We start from the raw sequence: 24,470 nt of genomic DNA, 5'->3' as shown, positions 1-24,470 counted from the left end.
TTCTATGCATATATTTATATGAATCCATACAAAGGCATATATACTAAAAATAGGATCATGTCACATGCACAGTTTGTAATGTTTTTTTCACCTAATACAGTATAAACTTCTTTTCACATCAATAAGCCTAAATCTACACCCTCTCTTTAAAGGTCTGCATTGTATTCCTTTGCACAACCTGTCAGTAATGTACCGGTTCACAGAGTGAAGTTGCTTTCTTTACTACAGTCAACAAAGCTGCAGGGAACATTTTATTTTTGTTTTATTTTGAAGTATTGCTATAGAATATTATATAAGTTACAGGTGCATAACACAGTGATTCACAATTTTTAAAGGCTATCCTCCACTTATAGTTACTATAAAACACGGGAATATTTGAATATGATCATCTTTGCGCACTTGGACCATGAGTTCCTGAGGCAAATTCCTAAAGATGGAAATATTTATTCTGCATCAAGAAGAAATAAGATTATTCCCATAGTCAACATGTTAATTAATCTTTGACATTTTAATAGTGCTTCAAACTAATAAATGGGAAAATTTTATACTTAAAAAAATAAAGGACAGACTTTACTTTGCCAACAAAGGTCCGTCTAGTCAAGGCTATGGTTTTTCCAGTGGTCATGTATGGATGTGAGAGTTGGACTATAAAGAAGGCTGAGCACCGAAGAACTGATGCTTTTGAACTGTGGTGTTGGAGAAGACTCTTGAGAGTCCCTTGGACTGTAAGGAGATCCAACCAGTCCACCCTAAAGGAGATCAGTCCTGAGTGTTCGTTGGAAGGACTGATGTTGAAGCTGAAACTCCAATCCTTTGGCCACCTGATGCGAAGAGTTGACTCATTGGAAAAGACCCTGATGCTGGGAAAGATTGAGGGCAGGAGGAGAAGGGGACGACAGAGGATGAGATGGTTGGATGGCATCACCGACTAGATGGACATGGGTTTGGGTGGACTCCAGGAGTTGGTGATGGACAGGGAGGCCTGGCGTGCTGCGATTCATGGGGTCGCAAAGAGTCAGACACGACTGAGCGACTGAACTTTCTATTTATTTGTGTTTTCAAATTGCCGCTCTGCAAGTTTAAACACCTGCAGCAGAGGATCACTGAATTACCTGGTGCATCAGGAGGACGGACCTTGGCCACACGGCCTGTGGGCGCTGCCAAGCATGGACAAGATGGCAGCCCACAATGTTTAGTCACCGCACACGTGTGGGCAGGTCAGGCTTGGGCTGTCAGCACAAGTCTTTTCTGCTAAAACCAAGAGCAACATTTTAAGCCTCCCCGGGCGCTCAGTACTCTGTTCTGATCTGAAACGCTGGCCTTTGATCCACCCGTGCTTGACCGCCAAGTGCCAACTCAAAGGCCATCGCACGGCCCCCAGACGACCTCCCTGGAGAAGGCTCCAAGACCTAATCAGGCCGCGGCTGTTCCTCCGACTCCGGGCTCCCCAGAGTCCAGCACACAGTTTGAAGGTGGGACCCCGCTGAAGGCTGCCGTCAGCCCTGAGATTTCAAAGGAGACTTGCAGCTGTATTTTCGGTTAGTTGTGCAGACCGTGTGCAAAGTTACAAAACTGTTAACTGGAAAAGTTCAGTTTGAGTTGGCTAACAAAATTTTATCAGCAAAAATAAAAAACAGAATGAACATCATTAGTGGAAAATTAATTTAACATTCTTAAAGCTGCAAAAAAAAAAAATCCAGATACTTTCGTTATTTCCATTGCTTTTATGCCTTTTTCCGACAGCAAAGCAATGAGTGCCTCTTACAAAAAAGGTGAAAAGAGAGACAAGCAACGAGGGTCGTCTCACGCAGGGAGCGGGATGTGGGCAGCCCTGTTCTAACGCACACACAGCTTTCAACTTTCAAGGGCAGTTTATAACATGGCCTGTTTTCTCACCTACCACCATTAGTTAATGAATTCAATACCATCAGATATTTGAGGAAATAGGTTTGCCATTACAAGCAGTACAGAGAAGCTGAAAACGAATTAACAAAACCCCACACCTGTAAACACTTCAGCAGCACAGTGACACTCGTAACACGCACACCGTCTGGCTCACGCCGTAACGTCTGCGACACACGGCAGCGTCTGCGCTGCGCGGCAGCGTGAAGGCTGCAACCTGGGCATGTGCACTCTCAACCCAAGTACGTGTGGGTGTTAAAATGTTTTCTAAAACTGTGTTTTCCAAGGAAACCCGCGGCTCCTCCTGGGCCACGACCCACCTAAACCGTGTGATGGGGCAGCCCTGTCTGCTTTGAGCCCAGTCGTGCATTCTGAAATAAAATCGGATATGATTCAGGAGAAAAAATGTTCTTCGAGCTGTGCAATGTCACGTACCTATTTCACCAGCCTTTATTCCCCAATAGGTGAGGCCATAATTTGCACCTGACATTCTGTCCTGTTCATTTCGCTAAGACTTGAAAAAATCTCTCCGCGAGCAGGAGAATCTCTGCTCTCGACTCTTGGTCCCCGTTCTTGTGGAAGCCGCAGCAGAGAGCTCTCACTTTCCCATCCTCAGAACAGCCTGAGCCCCTAAGTCGCCCCAGGCCCACCACGCCCCTTGGTGCAGGGCGCCAAGCCCAGGCTTCTGTGTCCATGGACCTGAGTCCAGAAGGCACGGGGCTCAGGCAGGCGCCCCGGCCGCCTTCCTCGAAACTACGGTTTCTGCTCTGTCACGCATCCCCCGTGCGGCCCCTTCTGAAGCAGAAAGAGGAGGACGGTCTGGAAGGGGAGCCAGGCCAGCCCCGCTCTGCTCCTTACTCCCGTCACCCTGCCCCGCGGGGACTTAGAGGTGGAACCGGAAAAGTGCCACTGGCATTTCCTCCAGCTGAGGTGGGGACTTCTCTGGCAGAATCCAGAAGGTGTCCCCTGAGGATCTGGGATGAGGGCGAAAGGGGGAGAGGAGACCAGCCTGTCTCGCAGGAAGAAGGGCGGGTGGGGCATGGCGAGCGGGAGGACAGCAGGAGAAGCCCCGGGGTGGGGGGGACAGAGGGACCGGAGCCCCCCGCTCGGCGAGCTTCCTGGTCCTCGCCACCCGGTCCTCGCCACCCGCCTGGGCGTCCACTGGTGGCTGCATTCCTGGCCTTCCTGGCCTCAATCAGGGACACTCAAGCTGGTATTTGGTTTCCTTTCATCCTTATCAAAAGCTAGCTGTCAGCGGAAGATTAAATGGCCAGAATGTGATCTTCCCACAAACAAAACAGGAATAAAATTTCCATTCTGCCTGGAACAACTGCGGCCTTAAGAAGCCACAGCTTAAACAAGAATCAGAAACCCACGAGATCACGTAAGGCTCAACACCGCCATTCACACGGCGCAATGCTCCTTTCTATCTGAATGTGCTCAATAACACGAATTCTTACATCCATAAGAACCAGGAAATTAAAAAAAAAATCATTCCACAAAGACCAGAGAGCTTTGTGGACTCTGTTATATAATACCGTGTGGATGAATTTACAACTATCCCAAGTCCGCAGAAATCCAACTGAACTTGTTTTAAACGTTCACACTTCTGTTCACAGCAACCAAAGGCATCTTGTTTGGATATTCAAACACGTGGCAACAGTAGGTCTATCTGGGCTCTGGGTTCCAGGAGCGGCTGCCAGAAAACCACCCTCTTCCAGATAATCACGATGGTGTGATCACTCACCTAGAGCCAGACATTCTGGAATGTGAAGTCAAGGGCCTTAGGAAGCACCACTATGAACAAAGCTAGTGGAGTGATGGAATTCCAGTTGAGCTATTTCAAATCCTAAAAGATGATGCTGTGAAAAGTGCTGCACTCGATATGCCAGCAAATTTGGAAAACACAGCAGTGACCACAGGACTGAAAAAGCTCAGTTTTCATTCCAATCCCTAAGAAAGGCAATGCCAAAGAATGCTCAAACTACCGCACAATTGCACTCATCTCACACGCTAGTCAAGTAATGCTCAAAATTCTCCAAGCCAGGCTTCAGCAATACGTGAACTGTGAACTTCCAGATGTTCAACCTGGTTTTAGAAAAGGCAGAGGAACCAGAGATCAAATTGCCAACCTCCGCTGGATCATTGAAAAAACAAGAGAATTCCAGAAAAACATCTATTTCTGCTTTTGGACTACACCAAAGCCTCTGACTGTATGGATCACAATAAACTGTGGAAAATTCTGAAAGAGATGGGAATACCAGACCACCTGACGTGCCTCCTGAGAAATCTGTGTGCAGGTCAGGAAGCAACAGTTAGAATTGGACATGGAACAACAGACTGGTTCCAAATAGGAAAAGGATTACATCAAGGCTTTACATTGTCACCCTGCTTATTTAACTTCTTATATGCAGAGTACATCATGAGAAATGCTGGGCTGGAAGAAGCACAAGCTGGAATCAAGATTGCCGGGAGAAATATTAGTAAACTCAGATATGCAGATGACACCATCCTTATGGCAGAAAGTGAAGAAGAACTAAAGAGCCTCTTGATGAAAGTGAAAGAGGAGAGTGAAAAAGTTGGCTTGAACCTCAACATTCAGAAAACTAAGATCATGGCATCTGGATCCATCACTTCATGGGAAATAGATAGGGAAACAGTAGAAACAGTGGCTGACTTTATTTTGAGGGGCTCCAAAATTTCTGCAGATGGTGACTGCAGCCATGAAACTAAAAGATGCTTACTCCTTGGAAGGAACGTTATGACCAACTTAGACGGCATATTAAAAAGCAGAGACATTACTTTGCCAACAAAGGTCCTTCTAGTCAAGGCTATAGTTTTTCCAGTAGTCATGTATGGATGTGAGAGTTGGACCACAAAGAAGGCTAAGCACCAAAGAATTGATGCTTTTGAACTGTGGTGTTGGAGAAGACTCTTGAGAGTCCCTTGGACTTCAAGGAGATCCAACTAGTCCATCCTAAAGGAGATCAGTCCTGAGTATTCATCGAAAGGACTTATGATACTGAAGCTGAAGCTCAAATCCTTTGGCCACCTGATGCAAAGAGCTGACTCATTGGAAAAGACCCTGATGCTGGGAAAGATTGAAGGTGGGAGGAGAAGGGGACGACAGAGGATGAGATGGTTGGATGGAATCACCGACTCCATGGACTTGAGTTTGAGTAAACTCCAGGAGTTGGTGATGGACAGGGAGGCCTGGCGTGCTGTGGTCCATTGGGTCGCCAAGAGTTGGACACGACTGAGCGACTGAACTGGACTGTTGAACTGAGCCCTTTCTGGGTGCAGGTTTGGCCCCGGGCCCAGAGGGCCTGCCTGTGGTTCTGTCCAGCTTAACTTAAGGGAAGGTGGGCCCTCCTCCTGCCCCGCTGAGCTTTGCCGCTGCCAGCACCACCCACGTAGCGCTGCCCGGGAGTGCGGGAAGGGGGGCCAGGGTACCTGAGACCCCCCCCAGGAGCGGCATCGACGGCAGCGGGGAGCAGACTCTGGGCCTCGTCCGGCCCTGGCTTGACAACTGAACTTCACCACCAGTTGTCTCCCCGTGGACCATGCTGGCCGCCTGAGAACCACCCCCTCCATCGCCCCTTTCATTAAAGATGTAACACCTGGTGCCCCCACCCGCACAGAGAACACCAGCTGCAGATCCCAGGGGTCAGAACCTCCCCGAGACAGCAGAGGTGGCCGCCCACGGCCTGGGGGCCCCCGCACCATCCCAGACGCAGGGCTGGCCCCTTGCTCCCAGAGCTGTCTCTAGCCCCCCAGCACAACTCGTCCTCTGGGGGCGCTGCACCTGCCTCCCCGTTTACTCCACTGGCTGGAGAGGTGTGTGTGTACGTGTGAACCACGCTCATGAATGAGGACATGGACTCCAGGAGTGTGTGGACAGCGTCCCTGGCTGCAGAGTGACATGTTGATTTTGCACGCTGGAGGCCTCGTCCCGGCCTTGAAGCCAGAATCCAGGATCTACTGAGAAGGTGGCTTTGCAGAAGGGTCCCAAGGCCAGCGCCTGGACCGTCACTTCCCCGGCCTGCACGTCTGTGCAGAAAGTCTTGTCAACACCTCGCTGGTTACAGGCCTAGGGCTGGTCAACCCGTGGCCGGGATAAACACGCTGGACGCTGGACCGGTGGCAGGCCAGGGTCTATGCCCCAAGCCCCCGGTGGCCCCACGGCCCCGTCCCCGCAGGGCCAGGGGGCCCAGGGAGGTGGCAGTGGGCAGCTCGTGCCAGCACAGGACCTGCCGTGGGTCAACGCAGGCTGCAGCCTTCATCCAGGTCAAGACGTGAACCAAACTGCTCTTTCCTCGGGCACAGGCGGGCAGTCAGTCATCAGCTGACAAAGTGCCCGAAGGCGCCTGACCCGTCTGCGGCGAGGCTGGGCCAAAAAAGAGAGAGACCCGAGACGACCGAGGCCCACGTCCCAGCGAGGGGCAGGCCTCTGTGCGGACGAGCGTCCACCGTCCCCCAGCCCTGCCGCCCCCGCGAACGTGCAGGGGTAACGGGATGAGAAGCCACATCCCCAGCCCTGCTGCCCCCGCGACGTGCCCGGAGTGCCCGGGTAACGGCTGAGCGGGGCCCTGCAGCTGTCTTCAGGAAGCCGAGGCCGGAGTCGCCGAGGACGCGCAGGGCACTCTCTCATCCTAACTTTTCCGTCAGCTCTGCGGAGGACCTCGAGGCCCCGGCAGGGCACCTCGCTGGCTCCTGACAGCTGCAGTTTTTAACAAGCCACACTGTTTAAGAGACAGAAGTGTTCAACTGTTCAACGTTGCAGCGAAGTTTCTTGTTAATCAATTAAGTACTTAGTAAGAACGGGACTTCCTGCTTTTGAAACCACGCCACTCTCTAAAAAGTGACAGAAATTTATGAAATCAAGCAATTATTTCAACTTAAGAACAAAAAAAATCTCATATCACCTTTGGAACAGAAATAACAGGAAACTGCTTGTCACAGACCCAACGATTTTACAGAAAAAAATTCCTCAAATTTAAGTTTCATCTATTTCTTAATCATTTTTGTTAAACAGTAAAGCAATAAACATTATAGATTAACTCAAAACAGAAACTTTTATCTGATCCAAAGTCAATCAACAGACTGTAGTTTCTGGAAGAAAATTTCTCATAAAGTGCTGTAATTCCTATTTCTTAGGAGAAAGGCATATGGCTTTCTAACACCATTAAACAAACATCATTATGAGCTATATTATTTGAATGTACTGCCAACTAGATACAACTCTTAGTTATGAGATACTCTGCCTCATTACAGAGTTACTTCTTTTATGACAAGTATTGGGTTTTCTCCTCTGGAGCAATAATCACCACTCAGGCTGCTCTCAAGAAACACATATTAAGCAAAACATAAAGCCCAAATGAATCCTCACATTCAAGTATTTAAATTTTAATAAAGCTTACCATCACCAATTATTTAAAAGAAAAAAGAAAAAAAACCCTCCTGCCAAGAGTACATTTTCCATTAAAATTTAATCACTGCTTAGGTTTCAGTAAGTCTTCCCATGACCCTGATAAGGTCTTTTTCATTGATTTAAAAAAAAAAAATGCTTCCAAAAAAGCAAGATATACAATATCAAATGTAGAATAAACTACTTAAAACTGCCCATAAATCAGTTTCTGTTTGGGAAGATGAAAAACTTTTAGAAACGGATGGTGATGATAACTATGCAAATGTAACAAAGCCAATGGATTATATTATACACCTATTTGGAAATGGTTAAAATGGTAAATCTTATGTATATTTTACCACAATAAAAAAAAGCTGTCCATAAACCAACCTACCATACATTCATTCAATAGGTCAGCGCATCTTTGTAATGTTACAACCATCCTAATTTATTATGTCACATCTTCCTCTTTGGCCATGTAATTTGTTTTTTTGAACTTTTATTGGAGTATACAATTGACTTACAATATTGTGTTAGTTTCAAGGGTACAGCAAAGTGAGTCTGTTATACGTACACATACAGCCACTCTTTTTACGTTCTTTCCCATACAGGTCCTTACAGAGTACTGAGTATAGTTCCTTGTGCTTTATAATTTTAAACCAAATTTTAACCTTTATCAAAGGTAACATACATACTCCATGTTTTAAGCAATGAAATTTTCGGGGTGGCCACGTGGCCCTACTGATGAACGTGACAGTGACACACCATCTCTGCCACACCGCCCTCTGCCCCCCACCGCCCTCCGCCCCCCACCGCCGCCGCGCGGGGCTGACCTCTGGCCTCCGTGGACCCCCAGCCTGTGATTCCAGGGCCCGGAGCCACCCCATCCCCCCAGACCTGTACCCCCAGCCCTGTGTTTCTGGGGCCCGGGGCCATCCTGTCCCCCCCAGCCCTGTGATTCCCAAGCCCAGGGCCACCCCATCCCCCGTAGACCTGGACCCCCAGCCCTGTGTTTCTGGGGCCCGGGGCCATCCCCCCAGACCTGGACCCCCAGCCTTGTGTTTCTGGGGCCCGGGGCCATCCCCCCGTAGACCTGGACCCCCAGCCCTGTGTTTCTGGGGCCCGGGGCCATCCCCCCAGACCTGGACCCCCAGCCCTGTGATTCCCGGGCCCGGGGCCATCCCCCCAGACCTGGACCCCCAGCCCTGTGATTCCCGGGCCCGGGGCCATCCCCCCAGACCTGGACCCCCAGCCCTGTGATTCCCGGGCCCGGGGCCATCCTGTCCCCCCCAGACCCAGCTCCTGTCACCTCTCCCACCTTCCCCCCGCCCCCCATTCTGACCCCCTGCCCGTCTCATTTTCATCCACGGCCCTTCCTGACACGCAGCCAGCCTACTGCGTGCCTATTTGCAGTCTACAACCAAAATGCCGTCTCCAGGGCCACTGGGGCGTTTGTGCATTTTGCCCCCCATGGCGTCCCCTGTGCATACAGAGAGTGTCAACAGATATCTGGTGAACGGCAACACTGAGCACCCGGTGTGCACCGACCACACTGCACGCCTCCCCCCGCTAGAATCTGCCAGGCTTGCCCCCCACCTGCGCTTCAACGTCATGAGTTTCCAAGGTTCAGAAAAACAGTGAGAAGAGCTGGACAACATCAGACGTGAGGACACAAGCAGCCTCTAACCAGAGGATGGTCACTCCAGCTTTCTAACACACACGCTGCCTTCAGACGCATCCCCAAGTCAAAAAAGTGCACAGACACACCTCACGTTTATCTACAACTTTAACGGCTTATCTGTATGATCCAAATCTGAATGACTGTTTCCAAACACTTCCTAAAGAGAAAAGGTAACTCAAATTACTCCACCTGCGTGTAAGTTGTCCGTCCCTTTCAGGAAAAGTATCTGAAAGGGACGGACAAACCCAGGCCTGCCTTACCCTCAGGTCACTTATCTCCTGCACCAATAATCGCCCCATTACTTTGTTCCAGGGAATAATAACTTTAATTCCATGATTTAAAAACTCATGTTTTCTGGGCAGGACACCGAGACCCTCCTGAAAAATCACACAGAAATCCAGATGACGCTCCAATGGCAAAACTTCATTGTCCCTAATCCTTTGCTGAAAATAGGCTGGAGGAAATCCTCTTTTCTCTGAAGGAGGGAGATTATGTAACAAAAGGCCAGGCTGGCTGCCTCCTTCCTGACAGCGGGGGTCTGTCCGGAGCAGGGAGGGGGCAGGTGGGAGGGACCGAGGCCGGGCAGGGGCAGACACACACGGCCCAGTAATAAACTTGATCTTGAGGGGCAGATTCCATCAACTGCACGGACAGTTCAGAGAAGACAGAGGGGGGCGCCCCCCCACCCCGGGTCCTGCAGCTTTAACGAGAGTCCCGACATCAGGCAGACGGGGCCAGCCCCCAGCACCACAGAGGCCGTGCCAGCTGTGCCAGCTGCCCAGCGTATCAGGGTCTTTTCCAACACGGGTGTGTAACAGCCTGAGCAGATTTTTCATGAGAGAGAACCAGGCTGTGGCTAAAGGGAAGCCTAAGAAGCAAAGATCCATGGTGCCCGCTTGGGAACTTTCAGGTCACCGCAAAAGCCCAGGATGTGTGGGTGACAGGGTTACCCCACGTCCCTGTCACCCTCGCGGCAGCTCGGGGTCACCTTCCAGCCACCCCGTTCTGATTCTGCTGGAGGTGAAGAGGCTGCCCTGCACAGAGCCGCCGACAGCACGGTCCCTAAACCCGATCCCACTGACTCGGGGACCAGCCGCTTCCCAGCCCCCTCCGCCCAATCCAGTTACATGGGGGACACCCGTCTCGTCAACGAGACAGACGCTGCGGATTTAGTCCTAACTGAACCCAGACGACACTCGACGCTCGCTGGACACCAACCACTGCTCTCCTACCGAGCCTCCCAGCCGGTGCCAGCACGAGCTCAGCCGCTCAGTCGTGTCCGACTCTTCGCGACCCCACAGACTGTACCTGCCAGGCTCCTCCATCCACAGCATTCTCCAGGCAAGAATACTGGAGTGGGCTGTCGTTTCCGCCTCCAGGGATGGGAACATAAACCGAGGTGCAAAATTTCACTGTCTAAAGGTGTTGAAATCATACAGTCTGTTCTCTTATCGTGTGGAATTATGTGAGAAATCAATAGCAAAAGACATTTTAAAATAACCCACGTATTTTCAAGTGCACCATGACATTTACCAAGAGAGATCTTTGACTTAGCCATGGAAAGCCTCTATAAAGTTAGAAGACTGAAAAACCAAGCCTCCAAAAACTGTACCTCCAAGAGGGCACAGTCTGTGGGGTCACGGGAAAAGAGAAAAGACAGGAGCACGCAGGACTCGACGGGCTCGGATCGCGGGCACCGTGGTCTGTTGGCGCTAACAATGGCCTAAACCTCTCCACAGCCCGCAGGCGTGCCTGTTCCTGCTGCGCGTTTACTCTGCGTTAGTCCCCCAGATTCTGGGGAACACTTCTTTCTGTTTGATAAAAGTCAACAGACAACGCACTTTTTCAAACTGCCTCCTCCGCGGTTCTCTACCTGGGTGAGTCCTGACCATCTAAATCACACCGACTTGAACAGTATTCAGCCATGAACGGAACTGTGCCCCTGAACGCACGCGGTGAACCCCTAAGCCCCACTGTGATTGTGGCTGGAGACGGGACCCGGGGCAGCAGTGGAGATGAAACGCAGGCGTAAGGGTGGCGTCGTCCCTGACGGGACCGTGTCCTCGCAGGACGAGGGACAGAGACCACTTGCTCTGCCCCCTGCCCCAGGAGCGGCCGCATGAGGGCAGGAGAAGGCGGCCGTCTGGGCCTCAGCGGACCTGCCTGCCCGCCCTGGGCCGCTCTGGCAGCCAGGACAGGCCTCGCATTTTAGATGCCGGCGTTTAAACACAGCACCACCGGGTTCAGGGCCGGCCACAAGCATCTTAGAACAACCCCAGCATCGGTGCCAGCTTTTCACCACGAGGACGCCACATCCTCGGCCTCCTCGTCCTCAACGACCAGACGTGTGTCAACACGATGCGGATCTCAGGCGGGCCTCCGCCCTCAGACCAGGACAGAGGCGTGGAGGAGGAAGGACACTGGATGGGCAAAGCGGAGGCCCGGCGTCCACGTGGCGGGGAGCCCCTCAGCACGCGGATGGAGGGGACAGAGGGGTGGCGGGCTACCCCCGGGTCACGGCCGAGAGCAGTGGGCTGGACGACTCAGGCCCCTGTCTGCCGCGCTCGCAGGAAAGTCCATGAGCCCCGCGGAAACTCACCAGCAGCCTCCGCGTCCTCCTAGGCCACACGCTTCTGTGCGCCCGCAGCCACAGCCAGGCCGGCATGGGAGGGGCTCCTGGAGCAGACGCAGGCCTCCCCCGGCAGGTAAGAGGTGAGGGAAATGGAAGCCGGCCGCCGGCGTGAGTCCCAACAAGGCGCTGGGGACCCTGGCCTCAGCCCATCACAGAGCCTGCGAGCCAGGCGCCGGGGTCAGCACGGCAGAAGCAAAGTGACCGTAAGTCAGCAGCCTCTTACCTGCGGCCACCCAGCTTGGTTAACATGTTTTACCCGCAAAACACACACAGCAGATGGTGTAGACCCCCTGACAGCTGCGGCCAGCTGGTGCGTCGTGTAGGGGCTGACTGCGGCCAGATGACGCGGACCCACGGCCGTTCCCCAGGAAAACCGGCTCCTTCCACCGCCTACGTCCAAACCTTGTCAGACACTCCCCGGGGGCGCGCGGACTCTGAAACCCACCAAAGGCAAAGCGAAAACCACAGAGAAACGGGAAACATCTTGCCCACAGAATCTCAGGAGGGTGGGAGGTGGTTAAACATTTGCAGAACGAGAACTTGGAAGTGGATCCATCTGGACGAGCTGTATCCTGAGAGGGTGACTGACAGACACCCAGACGGCAGGACAGCGGGACACGTGCGTGTGAATGTTAGCAGCACACCCCTCATCGAGAGGAGGGGGATCGGAGGCAGCGAGTTTCCTCCGTCTCCGTTTAAAAACGTGGGAAAAGTATGTACAGGGGTGGTTTGAAGAGGCAGCTAACGACTAACTCGCCCACAGCGCTCCCCGGCTCTGGCCTGGCCTACGCCCAGGTAACAAAGGGAAAGGTATCAGCGGGAGTCCAGAGCCCTCTCCTGACGCGGCCCATGGAGGGTCTTCCAGTCCACGGGCAGCATGAGTGAGCCCCCCGCCAGGGATGCTGCTGGACCAGCTCCCTGCATCAGCGCACATGCCAGGGGACGCAGGGCCCAGGCTCTGCTCTCGACGGCCAGTCACTCGGATGCCTTCTAACCGACCGACGGACGGAGCTTGCTTTGGGCTCAGGGGTCCACCCCAACTGGAGGAGCCTGTACCCTTGGTGGACAGGGGTCGGGGGGCAGGGCAGCCGCAGGGCAGGGCGCTGAGCCCTCCGTGAAGGGTGGGAGGTGGTTAACCATTTGCAGCCACCCGGCGCCGGACGGCCAGGCCACACCTTTCTCGAAACAGTGGGGAAACCTGGACACTTGCTGACAATTGTGCTCAGCCGCTCAGGCGTGTCCGACTCTTTGTGACCCCAAGCACTGTGGCCCGCCAGTCCTCCGTGCAGGGAATTCCCAGGCAAGAATATTGGAGTTGGTTGCCATTTCCTTCTCCAGGGAATCTTCTTGCATCTCCTGTAATATCAGGTGGATTCTTTACCCCCTGGGACACAATGACCCGCGTTTAAATGTCGGCCATGAACTCAGGCGGTTCTGAAGCCACAGAGCGACTGACGTGACCATATCGGAGGGCTGGTTCCTCTCCTGCATTTTCAGACAAGGTTCTCAGCGTTCACGGGACGGGCACACCTACAGGAACCCAGCGGCACTGGGGAACCACCCCCAGAAAACAGAAAGCGTCTGAGCCGAAAGGTCTGCACTCTGTGCTCCAGGGGTCCAGGACCTCCAGGGGACCAGCTAGGAACGCTCATTCACAACCAGACCGCAGGAGAGGGTCCTTTCTGGGCGGGGGTCCGAGGGGTGGATGTGAGGAAAGAGGGGGCAAGTCCTGGGGTCCCTGTCGGCGGAGGATTGGCCGCCATGGACAGAAAGAGCCACAGACAGAGCATGGGGGAAGCTCCCCCAGGCCAGGAAGCCCCTCCAGAGGTGAGGGGACCGCTGTGACCCTGGGGAGGTCACTTCCTCCCCGAGCATTTATCAGGTGAGGGGCAGGACCACACACCTCCCTGGCCTCCTCCTCACTGTGCTGAGAAACTGCCAGGGAAGGAGACTCCGAAGGTGTGAAGTGGCCTCAACAAGACTTTCAAGGCCCGTCCTTAACCCATTCAGGTTCTGAAAGAAGTGGCTTCCTTCAGAAGCACCCCAGGGCACGTCTTGGAGGGTCTTATCAACAGCCGTGGTGAGAGGCGGAACCGATGGCTGGACAGGTTTACAAGCTGTCCCGGCCCAAGGAGGGCTCTGCGGCTGCAGTCCCGGCACTCCGGGCCTCCCAGCAGGGCGCTGACAGGGAGGGACAGGGCGCCAGCCTCGGGACCCCGGCTGGCCGAAGAAAAGGGCCTGCTGACCGGCTCAGCCCCCTCTCTGCCTGGGTCCACCCCCCAGACATCACGGCTCCGAGGCCCACCCCCCAGCGTGGCACCCTCGGACGCTTGGACACTCGGACAGCAAGCCCCCCGGGCCCTCCCTGCCTCCCACCTGGATCCTGGTGCATCAGGGAACACGAAGCCCAGAAGCAACCTCTGGGGCCCTTGAGCTACAAATCCTATCTGCGTCTTCTTATCTGTAGGATACCGGTTTCAGCCCCCAGGACCTTCCCTGAAGTACCGAAGGGCACATTCCCTGGAGAGGTCAGGGCAGGGAGGGGGTGCAGAGACCAGGGAGGGGCGGCCAGGAAACAGCTGCTGGGGCCGGGCTGGTGCCCCTGGAGGCTCACCCGTAGCAAGTTCTGAGTCCTTCTGGGAACTAAGACCCCACTCGGGTGGAGGAAGGTCACTGGGCTGAGCACAGATTCCAGAGCACCGCCACCCACCTGCGGCCCCCACCCCCACATTCTGCCTTTAAATGCGTCTCCCTGAAAACCATCAAGGAGGTCAGGTTTTCTGAGCATGAGCCGCCCCTCCCTGCTTGGCTCCACCATCAACCTTTCTCTGCTCCAGACTCCGGCGTCTCAGCTTGTCTGGCCTCACCACGACCTCACCTGGTGTCGGGCAGAGACCCTGTGTGTGGCTGAGGTTGGGGCTGAGGGCAGAAAGAGGACCCCTGGCGGGGCCGCCTCGGGCAGAGGGAGACGGTGCTGAGCGCCCACGGGCTGACACACGGGTGCTGCGGGAGGAAGGAGTCTCCTTCCTGGGAGTCTCCGGAGGACACAGACGTGGGGGCACAGGGCAGGGGACACGGGGTCAAGAAAGGCTGCTCTAAAAAGGGGTGACTGAAAGGCAGGGCGGAGTGCCACGGGGACAGGTAATGCCGCTGCAGAAGGGAGGTGCGCCGGTTCAGGGCAAAGAGGGGCACGGGCGGGGGCCCCGGAGGACAAGCTGCAACTTTCCAGACCGGGTCGCCTGCCCCAAACCAGGAGGGTGCCTAGAGCACCCGCAGGGTGGGCCGCTGGCCCAGTGGGCATCCTCCCTGGGGGGACCGCCATTCACCACCAAGTCTGGGGGGCCCTCCACACTGTGCACTCGGGGAAGCCGAAGGGGATGTAGTCCCACAGAGGAGCTGGGGCTGCCAGCAGCGTCAGACCCTTGACAGCACCTCCCTGTGCCGCAGGGCACCCCCAGCCGCCCCCGATCCTGGCGGCGCTCCCCCACCCAGGAAACCACATCAAGGGGGTCCCTTTCAAGCAGGAAGATGCCCACGGTCTTGGTCAAAGGCCCGGGCCAGGTCTCCACCTGCATCTGCAAGCCTCTGATGCTGAACTTTGACCTCCACAAACAACGATTTTGTTTTTGTTTCCATATACCAGAATCCAAGCAAAAGCAATCCCTTGTTCAAGCTTGCTGAATTTCTATGGCTGTAAAAATGGCTTTTTATTGATTTTCCTTACAAATAAATAGTATTTCTGCCTGCATTTAACTTGGTTAAAAAAGCATTTGTGAGTCTGGGACCTAGGGATCTGCACTCTGACTGCCCCGCACCGAGGGATAGCACGTGTCCAGGCTCCAGCGCCCAGCACAGCTGTAAACGGAGGCCTCCCCACAGAGTCAGCGGCAGCTCAGTCGCTTCCAAGCCGACTGCAGACTGAGGTCGGCGTGCTCACCCCTAGAAATTCTGCAGCCAAACCCAGTCAGCTTAACTCCCTCCCCTCCCCGGGTTATTAAATCTGCCCTCAGGCAGGAAAGAAAAGCACGTCAAGATGACTTGTCCCTAACAGGCAGACAATGGGAGGAATCTAACTTAATAGCCCGGACACAGGGGTTAAATTATACATCAGGCAGATTGCTTTGAAAGGCGAGTTCGAACACTGAACACTGTAGCGCAGCCCTGCTCTGCAGGCGGGGCCGGCCTGCCTCAGCGGTCACCAACTTCAAGCACCTGAAGGCCTCGGGCGGCTCAGGTGGCTCACCTCGGTGTCCTGGGGTATAGACCCCGGGAGCTGAACCACAGGAGGCCCCAGCGTGTCATCAGAAGCGGCCTTAGGAAGGCAGCTCTGAGTCAGGTGGCATTTAAAGCTTTAAAGCCAAGACTCATCAGACGAATGTCAGCCTTTAGAGCAGCAGCAGCCGACACTGACGTCCACGGCACAAGCCATTTGGTGATCAAAAAAAAACAAGAGCATGCGTGCAGATAAGGGGCGAGTTTCTTAGAAGGTTCAGAGCATTCTAATACAGCCATGCTTGAGGTTCTCCAGGGACTAGCGTTTATTTTTTCCTTGTGCAGAAAAATCTTAATGTAACCATTTGTTTCAAAAACAAATCTACTCTCATTAAGGAAGTTTTGCCTAACCCTAACCCCTCTTAAAATTAAAAGGTAAGAAATAACCCAGAAAGCAAAAATTGAGACAGAAATAAGCAAAAACTGGACAAGCAGGTATCCAGGCTAAAGTACTGAAAACAAAATCCAGAGACTTTGTTTTCACTCAGCAGTGAAGCGGAGTGGCACAGTCAGACCTCCCGGTGGTGAGGTGTGGAGAGGAAGGGGCGCAGCATCATGCCAAGCGGTCACTCTGCAAGCAGACATCATGGCAGACTTTTCGCCGGGCCTGCGGCCTTTAGCACCCTTGTGTCAGATGTCCCGACCGCCCTCTGAGCCCACACACTGCCCAGAGCAGGACGCCCACACTGACCAGGAGGTGACCCAGGCAGGAGGTACTTGCCCTCTCCTGGCCAGTCACCAGGGACAGGGCTTCGCTAACAGCTATCAGTGACGTGGATTTTGAGCACCTTCACAGCGCCGGGTACCACCCTCAGTCCTGGCCTGTGTTAGCGCATCCAATCCTCGTGACAATCCTCTGGAACGGGGACCACTATACATTCTCAGACAAGGAAACTGAGGCAGAGAAAGGCACACCACCAGGCCAGGGAGACCTGGCCTCAACGTGGGCAGGCCAGGTCCAGCCCAGGTAGGCGCCCAGAGATGCTGAAACCGGACGTCTCCCCTCACATCTCTCCTAAGGAGGTAACACTAGTTCTCCACACACTTCGTTTACAATTTTTTTTTAAAAAGCTCACGGCACAGAAGCACTTTGCCATTTCTGAGTTCAGCACATCTCTACATGGCTTATATGCATGCAGGCTCACAACCAGTGATGCCAGCTTTGGAAATACCTGGCTTAACCTGGAACAGAATTATCTCCTTCACTCGCCTACTCCACCTCTCTGGAAGTAACCTAGAATAAAATACCCTAGCAACTGTTTCCAAGGACTCTTTATCTTTGGCAACCCTCAGGCATCATCATGAAAAGGTTTCTCTGTCCTAGAAATTCTGACTCTGTGACCACAAGACGGGAACAGGATATGACTTTATTTGCGCTTATAGAATCAGTCACACACGGAAATCACAAAGAAATATGAATACTCAATCCCAGAGTCTTTTTTCCCCTCCAGTATAAGGAAATATAATTAATTCCTACATATTGAAAGATAATCCAATCATAAGCAACCAGACTGGCTGTTTCTGGAAAAAGCCAAGTTAGTTTAATAACATAGACATGAGCTTAATATCATAAAAATGAATGGCTTTCTATGTGAATATGGTAAAGTAGTCAAATGATCAGACTGTTTTAAAAAAGATGTGGAATGAAAAACATAGAAATAGTAATAGTATCACATGACTGGATTCCAGGGACATCAGCAAGTAATGCATATGCTGGGAAAGTTCGCTGAAGAATATTTACCAGTCAGGTTTGAGGGAAAATTTGATTTCTTAAGTCTAACATCACAGCAAGGGGCTTTCCTGGTGGCTCAGTGGTAAAGAATCCGCCTGCAATGCAGGAGATGCAGGTTCAATACCTGGGTGGGGAAGATTTCCTGGAGGAGGGTGTGGCAACCCACTCCAGTATTCTTGCCTGGAGAATCCCATGGACAGAGGAGCCTGGCAGGCTGCAGTCCATGGGGTCCCAAAGGGTCCGACACGACTATATCCGCCTGACTCGGAGGATGAAGGGGTCAGGAACAGGGTCGGAGGGAAGATCCGCCAGGCAGAGGGCCTTGGTGGGGGGGGGGGGGGACGCCCTCCCGCTCTCCCTCTCTCCTGGGTAGATTGTGTTACTGCTCCCGAGTCAGCTCCCCTCGCCATCGCAAGTCTCCGAGTCCGAGGAGAAGGGAAACTGACGGGAGGTCAGCGAGCACACGCTGGGTGAGCAGGGCCTCCACCCTCCCCGCGCCTCCACCGGTTACAGCGTCCGCACCCACCGACGGTCCCTCTAACAGCTCCGCTGACCTCCTGTCATCGGCACCAGGTTCTCCAAAGCTTCCTAGGGAAGGTGGCCCCGGTGTGCGCATTCACCTTGTCATTTGGACTCAAGAATCCCTAAGGGAACAGCGGGGCCTTTCCCACGGGAAGCCCTCCGGGCCTCTTACCAGAATCTCAGAGTCGAAGTTCACCCCACTGCCCTCCCCGGGGGAGCTCCCCGACCCTCGAGTCCTCCTTGGTGAGTGGACTCCGGGGAAGCACTCTTTCAACGTTCCCCGTGGGTGAACAAGAAAGCTCGTAAACCTGAGCACTGACTAAGGAAATTCCTCGGCCAGAAGAGGTCCCACAGCCGTTCCCCCTTCTAGCGGAAAGCTCAGTGCGCGCCACTTCTGCAACATGTGACGGACCGCGTGCGCGCGGGGCCGGGGGCGGGGCTGTCGGAGACCCGGCCGCTTCCCCCCCTCCGCCCCGGGCTCCCCTCGGCTGACTCTAAACCAAACCAGCCTTCCCTCTGCCACCCCCGTCTGATGGCGGCCACAGCCAGCGAGGACTCCGGGGAGCCCCACGGCCGGCCTCGGATCCGACTGGTTGCTCTCGGGGAAAAAGCTCCCAAACTTCACTTCCGAAGCCCCGCATGCTGTTACCAAACTTAGGGGCAAAGCCGCTCTTTTTCCGTGGGGCGCCCTCTTCCTGTGTCCGACTCCCGACTCCCGGGGCAGACCCAGCAAGTGAGGCTGGGCGCGAGCATCCCCCCTTAACCCGGCCCGGCGCCCATCTAAGCTGCCGCGGCCCCAGCGGCCGACGGGCTCCGGGGAGGCGCGCTGGCGGGTGGGCGCTCGCGCCGTCGGGGCCCGAGGTGCCAGCCCTACAGGGCCCCTTCCCCCCCGTGTACTGCAGTCCCCCGGGGCTCGGTCGGCCGCCCAGTCATTCAGCATCCCCCAGCCAGTGGCCGCGGCCCCGTCCTGCCCAGCCCGTAGTCCCGGCCCCGGCCCCGCGCGGGTCGCACTCACGTATCTGTGCACAAGCGTCCGCACCAGGCTGCAGTCCATGGCTCCTCCGGCCGCGCCCGCCCGATCAGCGCCCCCAAGTACGGCCACGCGCGCCCATGGGCCCGGGCCCGAGTGCGGCCGCGCGCCCCGCCCGGGTCACGGCCTGGGAGCGCCGGGCGGTGCGGGGGGCGGCCGCGGCCCCTCCGCGCTCATGCCCGGCCCGGCCCGCGGCGGCCGGCGCGGGGGTGGCCGCTCAGCAAGGTGGCCGCTTGGCGGCCGGAGCCCGCGCGCCGGGGCTGGGGCGGTGGGGAGGCCGGCTGGGAGCGCCGATCGCGCCGCCACTCTGCTGCTCCGCGCGCCTCCTCTCCGCCGCCGCGCTCGCTCCGCTCTGCTCTGCCCTCCTCCCGGCCTCGGCCCGCCGCCCCTCTCAGCCCGGCCTCCGGCGGCCCGGTCCCGGCGCGCACGTCACGGGCGCGTGTGAGCATGCGCCCCGCGGCCCGCGCCCCCGCCCCGCTCCCGCGCCCTCACCCCGGCCCTGCCCCCTCCCGGCCCGCCCCCCGGCGCCGGTCCGCCCCCCGGCGCCGGTCCGCCAAGAGGACCCCCCGGGGCGGAGGGCGGGGGCCGGCTCCTGTTGCTTCCGCCTCCCGGGCGGGGGTGCGCTCCCCGCAGCGGGGGCCTGGGTGGTGGGGACTGTGCGCCCGGAGCTGGGTCTGGCCGGAAGACTCAATCACCCCCAAGGCCCGAGGGCGGGTGTGAGATCGGGGGAGTCGAAGAGGGGGCTTGAGGCGGGAATGAGGGGTGGGGTCGGGCAGGAGAGTAGCTAAACCGGGCCTTTGTCTGCTGGGTGCTCGCAGTTCCCCAGCGTGGCCCCTCCTGCCTGGCAGGTGAGGCGGGGCCGGGCCCGTGGGGCTCCCCAGCCTGTCGCAGCTCCTCAGCGCTGGAGCGAAGGTGAGAGCAGGTTCTCCCACCTGGATTCTTTCTGAAACTCCACAGGCTCCCTGACCCAGGGCCCCTGACCCCAGGATTTCAGTGTTGAGACAGTCACCGGCTCTTGCAATCCCGCGGGGGTGAGGGTTGGGATCTGCCTTGAACCTGTCTTGCCAGCCCGCCCGTCCTGCCTCCAGTCCATCTGGTCCACCCCCTGCCTCCGCCCCCGGCTGCGCCAGGTGGTCACCAGGAGGCCCAGCCCAGACCTCGGGGCCTCCAGGCCCTGGAGGAATCAGCTCCTGGGCTGTCCCTGTAGCAGATGAGAACCTTTCTGTGGCTCAGACAGCTCGACTCAGACACCTCAATTTCAATCCCAGGGAATGTTTCTGTTTTCCCAATGTTTTCTCAGCCAGCCTTGGATTAGTGAATGCGCTTGTTTCCAGCCTCTGTTCTGGCTGCCATGGGCCACCACTTGTGAAACAGAGTGGTCTGACTACGCCTTTGGTGGCCTGTCAGGAGCGGGGCTCCCACCCCTGGAGGAAGGCAACTGAGTGTCCCCCTGGCTGGTGTGGAAGAGAAGCTCCCAGACACGTGGGATTAGACAGAGAAGCCTCCGAGGGTGAGAGAGACTAGTGGTCATGGCTAAACAACCTGCATTCTGAGCTGCTTTTCTTCAGTAAAATTCTCCAGTTTTTGGTCAACTAACTCATTGATTCTCCACTTTCCAACCAAATCCACTCTCTCCTGCTCTGTGTCCAGGAGGCCCATGGCCACCATCATCAGCAGATCTTCACCAGCCAGGCACCAGCTGCAGGCTGAGACCAAGCAGAGAGGCTGGGACCTTTTTCCCCTCCTCTGCCCACGGGGCCCACCCTGGCCTGGCAATGTCAGTGTCCCTTGGTGACCACAGTGCTTGTCCAGGTTCCTTTTCTGTTGGATCACCTCCCGTCGGGCTCCAGGAACCATGCCTCCTACAGCCAGGCAGTGGTGTCAGCTAGGCCCTGGGGAACAGTACCTCTGGCGGGTCGTGAAAGTGTGACTACACTGCAGTAGGTGGTCCTGTCACCATGCTCTTCCAGATCTCCTAGGAATGCCTTCTGCCTCCTGCCAGGACCCTGGCTGCTGGAGTCAGATTTTGATTGGCCTACCACCTTGCAAACGGTGACATCTGTGGGGGCGGGGGGAGTAGAAAGACACAGGTAGAAATCATACAAGGCACCGGATAAAGGCTGGGTGTCTCTCAGGAATGCCTGTTTTATTCAGTGGTCAGTGTTAATTTCGTATGAGAGTAGACACTGTGGTAGCCACAAGCTTACCTTGTCATTGCTGGCAGAAACCCACCTTGGTCCAGGTAGCCACCACCCTCTATATGGCTGGGGTAAGCTGCTCTGTGTAAGCCAGTCTCAGTAACTCTATGCCTCTTCCTGCAATTGGTTTAAAACAAGTTTAAGCCAATGGATCCTGCTGCTGGGAAGCCTCCTTACATAAAGAGAACATGCTCCTCGTTTCTCGCCGTAGCGGTGGGTTTGGATGTGATGTCCAGCGCCTTGCAGCCTTCCCGAATCCGTGATGTGACAGGAAGGTCGTCACAGCGGGGACGGCAGCATGGACAGATGGGAGGAGCATGGGTCCTTGGTGACACCACGGGCCACTGCCCTAACTTGGATTTCATGTTTTGAGAGATAGACAATCAATATCCTTATTGAACTGGATTTTCTGTTGCTAGCGGCTGATAGAATGCTAAGTCTACACCCCTGAAACAGACCAGTTAAGACTATACTAAAGTAACAGTAAGTCCAATTCATGCTGTGAATCGGTTATGTAATGGCAACCCACTCTAGTATTCTTGCCTGGAGAATTCCATGGACAGAGGGGCCTAGCGCACCACAGTCCATGGGGTCGAAAAGAGTCGGACAGGACTGAGCAACTAACACACAGCAAACCACACAAATGTGGGAGCGTTATTCCTCACGTCTGTGGCTTGGTGGAAGATTTCTCTCTCTCATCTGTTCATGAGCACATTCCTTTGGGGGCTGAGCTCGCCGGGGGGAAGGAGGTTCAGATGCTCTAGTCACATGCCTACTGTCTTAGCGGGGTGAGTGGAGAGCTGAGAGCAAGCTGACTTCTCTCTGTATTAGTGGTCAGCCTGAGCTCGTGTGCAGCTGGATCCCAAGACGGTCAGAATGGACACTGCCTGGCCCCTGAAAGTCTGGGCTTGGAAATCCCGGACCATCGCCTCTGCTTTGTTCATCCGGAGAAGTCAGTCCAAGGCCAGCCTGGATTCAAGGGGAGTGGTCAGAGCCTTGTACATAAAGAATGAGAACTTGTGAGCGGTCATCTTTGGAAACAGCCTACCTTAGACGTCAAACGATGACGGAGTATGTTGCCAATACCACGCTGGAGGTTGCAGCGAAAAGGCTGCTGGAAACTCAAGGACCTGCGCAGCTCTCCCTTCGCGTCCAAGGGGAAGGGAAGCTCCAATCTGATTGGGCCGGCTCTGCCCAGTCCTGGCCAATCAGTCGCTAGAGTGCTGACGTGGCCTCCAATGATTGGCCTAGGCCTGAGACCTGGCTAACCAGTGTCCAGCGGGCTCAGCTCGGGGTCAGCAGGGCCTTGCCCTGAACCTCGCGCGGTGTGGCTTCCTCGCGGTGGCAGGTGGTGTGATAACCGAGGAGGCGGAGGACCGGCGGGGGAGGTGGATCCACAGTGGCCGCGCCCCTGCCCACATGTCCCCCACGCCTCCCTCCACCCTGCCCGGCGCCGGCGGAAGCCCGGGCTCGGTTCTCGGACTCCCACGTGAAGCAGACGTGGGAGACAGGAGGGAGGGGCAAGAAAGTGGGGCTTCCCGTACGTTTGAAAGCAGTGGTGGTACCGGGGCCTCAGGCGACAAACCTGCCGCCAGCACCGATCGGTGAAAACAGAACAGAGGCGTGAGCTCTCCACGTTGTGTTCTCGGGTGTGGGGGGAGCTGTCGTGCACGCGGGGCGTGGGCTCAGCTGAGCAGCCTTGCTCCCCAGGTGATGGGCCACTGTTCCCTCCGCCTGTGATTATTTCGATGTCCTCCTCCCGCCGATCGGTCCTAGAATTCTTTGGTGGAGAAACTCTTTCTTACACCTCCCACAGGCTCCCCAATCCTTTTGTCTGGAATCTTCTACCCCACCCTTGTCTGTCCCACCAGGTCCTACTCACCCTTGCAGCCCCACTGGACTGTCTCCTCCCTACACCTTCCTATGCTGTGACTGTGAGTCCCTCCCTTGACTTCTTAAGACCGGCATCACTTGGTTAACTTACTAACTTGTTCAAAAGGGCATTTCTAAGCCCTAGCCAGGGCCTAACCCAGGGAGTTTTTATTGATGTATTTATGGCCATGCCACACAGCTGGTAAGATCTTAGTTCCCTAACCCAGGATTGAGCCCTGGGCCTATGGCAGTGAGAGCTCTGAGTCCTAACCACTGGTCGCCAGGGAATTCCCATCTAGGGAGTTTTTAAACATATTTGCCCCTCAGGACCCCTCCTCCAGCCCAGGGAGCATGGGATCCACCCATGGAGCACAGGCAGGTGTTTCTCAAAAGCTCTGGGATGCAGCAGGTGTGAGACCTGCTGGTCTAGATATCTGTGCCTGCTGGAGTGGAAAGGTGCGTAGGCCTCCGCCCTGCACAGCACAGTCCCCTGTAAAAGAAGATGCTCAATAAATGGAGAGCCAAACACAGCTACGCTGCAGATTCAGCCTCTGGGCATTCATACAGCAGAATAAAGGGCAGGCTTTCCAGTTTGTCTGAGCACGTGTGGAGGAAAACGAGCAGACCAGCCACTCCCGAGAGATGCTCAGGCCCCTGAGAGGTGAGCTGGAGGTCACCCCATGCACAAGGCTCCACTGGACCATTTCTCATGGGAGGTCCCCCCACACGGACGGAGCCATGGGGCAGTGCCACCCAGTCACTTTCAAAAGTCTAGTTTGGTGATTCATTACACAGGTATCCAGAAGTGGAAAGTTAAATTTCATTATCACTCTTAACCCAAAATGCGTGACTGGTGTGAGCACTGGTCTCAAAGAGCAGGACCGAACTGGGCACACAGCCTGGCGTGAGGCCCCACCAGCCCCCTGGACTCCGGGTCCCGCGCTGGTCTGACGGCCCATCCCGGGAGGCTGTGCCGTTCTGCGTCCTTGAGGTATTTGGCCCTTCTGTCGCCCTGAGCCCTTTCCTTCCTTGGGGTGTCAGACACAGGTCAGGACTGAGTCCCGGACCGACCACAGTCTCCAGCCCCTTCCTGTCTGTAGTAAAGTGTTCATTGCCCAAACCCAGAGGGGCCCCATCTCATGCCTCACGGTGGGTACTCAGGCAAAGGGGTACTTGTCCCAGAATGAGCCCGGTCAGGATTAATTTTGCTTCTCAGCTACTC

The 24,470-nt window shown here is 55.4% G+C and overlaps 1 protein-coding gene across 3 annotated transcripts in view; it reads right to left on the bottom strand.

Moving 5' to 3' along the window:
• Window positions 1-22,709, bottom strand: part of ATP11A (ATPase phospholipid transporting 11A) — a 110,395-nt gene extending 87,686 nt beyond the window's left edge. For 2 of the 3 annotated variants that reach the window (XM_081551504.1, XM_081551505.1), the window contains exon 1: window positions 19,164-19,668. In XM_081551504.1, the coding sequence (XP_081407630.1) occupies window positions 19,164-19,202 (39 nt within the window). In that variant the 5' untranslated portion in view covers window positions 19,203-19,668. Of the gene's footprint in view, window positions 1-19,163; window positions 19,669-21,410; window positions 21,494-22,424 lie in introns of those variants that run through there. The other variant, XM_081551506.1, reaches the window with a different exon arrangement.
• Window positions 22,710-24,470: the final 1,761 nt, after the last annotated feature.

This window comes from Giraffa tippelskirchi, chromosome 12, assembly GCF_054371585.1.
Source record: "Giraffa tippelskirchi isolate mGirTip1 chromosome 12, T2T-mGirTip1v1.2.pri, whole genome shotgun sequence".
Lineage (NCBI taxonomy): Eukaryota > Metazoa > Chordata > Mammalia > Artiodactyla > Giraffidae > Giraffa > Giraffa tippelskirchi.
The sequence above is the reverse complement of the archived record's forward strand: the minus strand, read 5'-3'. Positions and strand labels throughout refer to the sequence as shown.